We start from the raw sequence: 6000 nt of genomic DNA on the forward strand, positions 1-6000 counted from the left end.
ACCCAGCAACTGCCTTCCCAGGTGTTTACCAAAAGGAGTTGAAAACTTAGGTCCACACAAAACTTGCACACAAATGTTTATAGCATCTTTATTCATAACTGCTAAAAACTGGAAGCAACCAAGATGTTCTTCAAAAGGTGTACGGATAAACAAATGGTGATACATTCACGCGATAGAGTATTATTCAATGATAAAAAGAAATGAGCTATCGAGCAATGAAAAAACAAAGGGGAACCTTGAATACACCTTGCTAAGAGAAAGAAGCCAATCTGAAAAGACTACATACGAACTGTATGATTCCAACGATAAAACATTCTGGAAAAGACAAAACTATGGAGACGGTAAAAAGAGGTTCAGAGGTAAGGTGGGAAGAATGACCAGGCAGAGGACAGGGGATTTTTTAAGACCTCAGAACTATTTTGTATGACACTGTAATGGTAGCTACAGATCATTATACTTTTGTCAAAACCCATAGCATGTACAATACAAACAGTGAACACTAAACTATGGACTTCAGTTAATAATAATATATCAATATCAGCTCAACTGTCACAAATATACTATGCTAATAATGCAAGATATTAATAATAGGAAAAACGGTGTATGCGTGTGTGGGGAGGGTACGGTGGACCCTTGAACAACACAGGTTTGAACTGTGTGGGTCCACTTGTAGGCAGATCTTTTTGATAAACACAGTATAATACTGTAAACGGATTTTATCTTCCTTACGATTTTCTTTATAATAATTTCTTTTCTCTAGCTTATTTAATTATAAGAACATAGTATATAACACATATATATATATACAAAATATGGAGTAATCAACTTATCGTTATGTTATCAGTAAGGATTTTCTTTTCTTTTTTTTTTTTTTTAAAGATTTTATCTATTTATTTGAGAGAGAGAATGAGATAGAGAGCATGAGAGGGGGGAGGGTCAGAGAGAGAGGCAGACTCCCTGCCGAGCAGGGAGCCCGATGTGGGACTCGATCCCGGGACTCCAGGATCATGACCTGAGCCGAAGGCAGTCGCTTAACCAGCTGAGCCACCCAGGCGCCCTAGTAAGGATTTTCTGGTCAAGAGCAGGCTATTAGTAGTTAAATTTGGGGGGAGCCAAACGTTAACATGTGGATTTCTGACTGTGTGGGGGATTGGCACCCTTAACCCTTGCCTTGTTCAGGAGTGAACTGTGTATGGGAATTCTCTGTACTTTCCAATCATTTTTCTGTAAACCTAAAACTGCTCTAGAAAAATAATGTCTATTAATTTTTTAACAAGTGCAACTACTTGACTAATCCATAGTTATGCATGTTTCGTGACTAGAGTTGAAAAGTTTAATAGTCTTAGTTGAGGACAGTGTAAGTTTTTGAGTAATAAAAAAGCTACCGTATAAAAGAGGACAGTTTGTTTCTGCTTCTTTGCGTTTCTAGTCTCCCGAGAGAACAGAAGAGCAAACTAAGTGGCTTACCATGCACCACAGTGGTGGTGGTGAGCAGGGCACAGGAGGCAGACATTCCAGGTTACACTCAGAAAAGTGTCCTGGATGTTGAGCAGGAGTGCTCTGCTCAAGTCACTAAAGATCTCCTTGTCAAAGGGCGGGCAACTCCCACCCTGGGGCTGAGCACCTGTCGGCCTGCAGGCAGGGAAACATTGGTGGTGCACCACACACCTACTGGACATTTGGACATGGGCGAGAGAGGGTTTTTGATTGTCAGAAGGGCTGGAAGGCTCTGTTGATTAAATATTCCGGAATGCCTAAACAGACTCACACAATGATGAATTTCCTTGTCGAAAATGCCAATAGTACCCATCCCTAAGACAACTTGAAGGAATCCTCAAAGTGTTCCCCCCCTTCTGCAGGTACCAGCGCGCCACGTGGGACAGGCTGAGGGGCTGTGTGACTGGATCTCCAACCTTCGCTTTTAGGGAGAAAGGTCTCCACGGGAAATATTACATGGTTGCACAAACCTAGATCAGGCTGAAGGTCGCTGGTGTTTTCCTCGATTGTTAGGTTGGTGTAGAGGGGGGCCGGCTCGGAGCCGGCTCGGTTGCAGGGCACGGCGTAGATGTCAAAGAGATCCTTCAGGTCCTTGCGGCTCCTCACGCTGGGCGGGGGATGGAAAACACTCGCGATTAGTATTGCCGCAAAAACGTGGGGCTGAGAAAGCCTCAGAAGAAAGCACGCCGTACCTGAATGATTTGAACAGCTCAACGAATTCAACAAAACTCATGTTACTGTCTGAAACCATGAAGCTCTGAAAACCCTTCATTCCTCCTTTGATCCTCCCGTGCCCGCTACTGCTGCTCCAAGCACTGCAACAAAGACACGGCCTTAACAGGCAAACCGGGGCGGCGCGTCCTTCTGCCCCAACGGGCGCCCCCTGGGGAGCAACACCGGCGAAAAGATGGACCGCAAGTCATTTAAGATTGAGGCTCTTTTCCGGACTCTCTTGTCATTTCTCTCAAAATTAATCTACATCGTGTCAGAGTAAATAAGACATATGACGCAGCAAAACCACTTCATGTTTATAGGCTACGGAATAAGGCACAAGGCTAGGGTTAATATCCTTCCGCTAACCAAAACAGCTCTTTGAAATCACAGGTCAGTGGGAGGACACAACTTGAACTCAACGTTTCTGAAGAAAAGTCATTTTTTTTCAAACGTACCTATGCTTTTTCAAAAGCGCAACCTGTGGGAAAATCTGCACGTTCTTTCCCATATTCTAAATTACAGAAACATGTTTAGGAAGAAAGTCCCGAACGTATCAATGTCTTCTCTTTTCCCTTTCTTAACCAGTTATTAGATGAAAACCAGGAAGGGCTTTTAATACTAATGGAAAATGTGAGTCACAAAAATATTAAGAATGGAAAGAAGCCAATTCTGCCTAGAACATATCTGCACCTGCCAAGGCTGTATATGCAATATAAAAATATCAGTCCACTCGGTCAAAACTCAGTCTAGCTGTTTCACAACACTATTATTTTCTATACTGGTTCCCTGACAGGATAGTATAACAAATGTTTTGATTGGTTTTTAGTCAAATCAATAAACAGGATCTTTCTTTTTTTTTAATTTTTGTTTTTTGGGCTTTATTTATTTATTTACTTTTGAAATATTTCAAATATATAAGAAAGTATAGAGGCCATTGTAATGAATAGCCAGTTTATACTGAATCTTGCTAATAGTGTTTATTTGTGGAAAATTATTTTGTGTTGATATCTGAAAGTCACCTCTGTACATGGAAGAGTATTACAAAGGATGGATTTGTAGTTGTTTGTAGGCATGGGCTGTTGATCCCCAAGGTGGTGTTGGAAGCAAAGGGTGGAGGTTCAGGAAGAGGAAAAAGGTCTGACAAAGTTACTTATCATTTGCATTTAAGCAAGTATGTTCCCTGTGTTCCTCCCTTCTTGTTCTGGGTCAGCCACTCTCTGCAGGAACCCTTCTCCCTTAGACTTTAGGGAACTGTCCACTCTCTCCCCTTCTACGGCTCAGCCTTGCTTTCTCCTTGAACAGCATTTGGGCTAATTTTTCTTTCCTTGCCTTGTCTTATCTTCTGGTTTTAGCTTACTTGGTGGGCACTGACCCCTGTCCTCTTGTGGGAGGGCCCGATGATCTTGCATCTGGCATGTTAGTCCTACCTCTTTAAAAAGATTTTCCTCCCTTACTCTGTCCTTCCCATTCCTGTTCCTGAGTAGTTGAAATAAAGGGAAAGCCACTTCATCCAAGTTTTCTCTGGGTATTTTATTTACCCAGGATACTGTAGAGGCTGAAATATAAAGAGTTCTGATTCTTTGTAGCTTTTCATTTTGTTACAAACCTAAACTTGCTGAAAAGTTGCAGGAGTGGTACAAAGAATTCCCATGTACCTTTGACTCAGTTTCACCAAGTGTAGAAATCTGAATGTATAGAGCTTAAATTATGTTCATTAATCACATTGTGAAAGAAGACTTCCCTGTAAAAGATGATTTACTGTGGGATTCTTATCAGTAGCAAACTTCCTTGAGAGAGAGAAAATGTGTGTGTGTGTGTGCGTATGTGCATGTGTGAGTGTGTAATTAACGTTTCCAAAGCCAGTGTCTGCACAGACCCATTTCCTCCTACCACTCCTCTGTTCAATAAAGTAAAGAGTGCCTGTTTTATCTTGGTTCTGTCTGGAACCTCTGCATTTCTTAAACTTTTTGGGGGGTTGAGGGAGAAGGTATGGCATTCTAATTCCTTTGTTTTGCTTTCTTAATATTATTTCATCTGAGAGGGTAGATGTTGTTTCAAATCTGTACTTTGCATGGACCTTATAAAATAATTTACTATAACACCAGCTTTAGAATTATACCTTAACACACCTAACTTGCTCTAATACATTCATTTCTCCAGACAGGTGTATCTTGTCTTATATATGAGAAGAGTATTAAATATATTTTACCTAACAGCAAATGGTAAAGTGGCTTATGTTAAAACTTACTTTATTCCTCAGTTAGAACAGTGCTATTCAGTAGAATTTTTTGCAATGATAGAAATGTTCTCTTTCTGCATTGTGCAGTATAGTAGCCACTAGCCACTTGTAGCTAAGAACACTTTTAATGGGCATAGTGTGACTGAGGAACTGAATTTTAAATTTTATTTAATTTTTATAGATTTAAAATCGAATTTAAAGAGCCATCCCCCCCCCCCCCTTGGCCAGCGGTTACTATATTCGACAAGGCAGCTTCAGAAAATCACAGCTTGGGTTTTGTTAGTGCTACTGAAGGATTGGTCTGTCAAATAATTAGGTTAGGAGCAATTACAGTAATGCGAGAAGACAGGAGTAAAAATCAGGAAAATTAGAAGCACTTAAAAATAGGGGGTTTTTCAGTTTTCAGTGTAATTGTTAAGTCAAAATTAGAGACAGTCTTTCCACAGAGCACTGGAAGATAATGCCCTTCTACACAACTTGAATGAAGGGTCCTTCTGTTTTATCATGTTAAGGCCCCACCTGGACGGGCTCTTGTTTGAAGAAGACAGCACAGGGGAGGACACTGGCCTGATGGGAGATGATGTCCCGGCAGACAAGTTAGGAGACCCAGCCGTGGTCAAAGAATGGGCTCTTCTGGAAGGCAGAGTGTTATGAAGGCTCATGATGGCATTCGCCTCTGTAAGAGAGAAACACAGAAACCAGACAATGACGTCAGGTTATCCTTTCCCTCGAAATCAAAGAAACACCAAAGCTGCTTCTGAATGTCTGAGCAAATCCATCTATGCAAGCAATTTCTATACAAGAAGCATCAAAATATTCTGATGAGTGGACTCATGTGGTGGGTTCTCAAACTTGGCTGCAGATGAGAATGATTTGGGGAGCTTAAAAATATAGAGATGTTCAGGTCCCAGCCAGAGAGTGTTGGACTCAGTTGGGGCTGGGGTGCCACCAAGGCATCCAGATATTTTTCAAAAATAATCTCAGCCGTGGTTGAGAATCACTGGTCTGGTCTAATCCACCACATTGATTTTGTATATCTCATATCCTTTGTCCATGAGGCCAAGTTAATTAATGAGAATTTTCTTCCAAGCACACAGAACTTGCAGAAGTACCTCTTGGGTTCCACTATCTAGTTAAATACAAAGATAAGTATATTTAGGGGCGCCTGGGTGGCTCAGTCGTTAAGCATCTGCCTTCGGCTCAGGTCATGATCCCAGGGTCCTGGGATCGAGCCCTGCGTCAGGCTCCCTGCTCAGTGGGAAGCCTGCTTCTCCCTCTCCCACTCCCCCTACTTGTGTTCCCTCTCTTGCTGTGTCTCTCTCTGTCAAATAAATAAATAAAATCTTTAAAAATAAATAAATAAAGATAAGTATATTTAACAAGACAAATAGTTAAGAATGTCCACAGTACTTAAGTCACAATTGAAAACCAAATGCATATTTTCCCTATAAAATAAAAAAAACCCTCAGATGTTGGTAGGGGGTTTTACCAGATTCTTCTTGCTCATTCATGTCTTGAGGGTCGGAACCACTCCGGCTGCGGCTCTCCCT

General features: G+C 41.4%; 1 protein-coding gene across 1 annotated transcript in view; it reads right to left on the minus strand.

Annotated features, from left to right (window-relative positions):
• PLCE1 (phospholipase C epsilon 1) overlaps positions 1-6000 on the minus strand; it is a 299036-nt gene that overhangs the window by 52636 nt on the left and 240400 nt on the right. The window contains exons 8-11 of the mRNA XM_081823078.1: positions 5940-5998; positions 4970-5126; positions 2190-2312; positions 1968-2104 (exon numbers count right to left, since the gene is read on the minus strand). Coding sequence (XP_081679204.1) covers positions 1968-2104; positions 2190-2312; positions 4970-5126; positions 5940-5998 — 476 coding nt within the window. The remainder of the gene's footprint in view (positions 1-1967; positions 2105-2189; positions 2313-4969; positions 5127-5939; positions 5999-6000) is intronic.

Source organism: Leptonychotes weddellii, chromosome 6, assembly GCF_054177405.1.
Source record: "Leptonychotes weddellii isolate Sample4059 chromosome 6, ASM5417740v2, whole genome shotgun sequence".
NCBI classification, from domain to species: domain Eukaryota; kingdom Metazoa; phylum Chordata; class Mammalia; order Carnivora; family Phocidae; genus Leptonychotes; species Leptonychotes weddellii.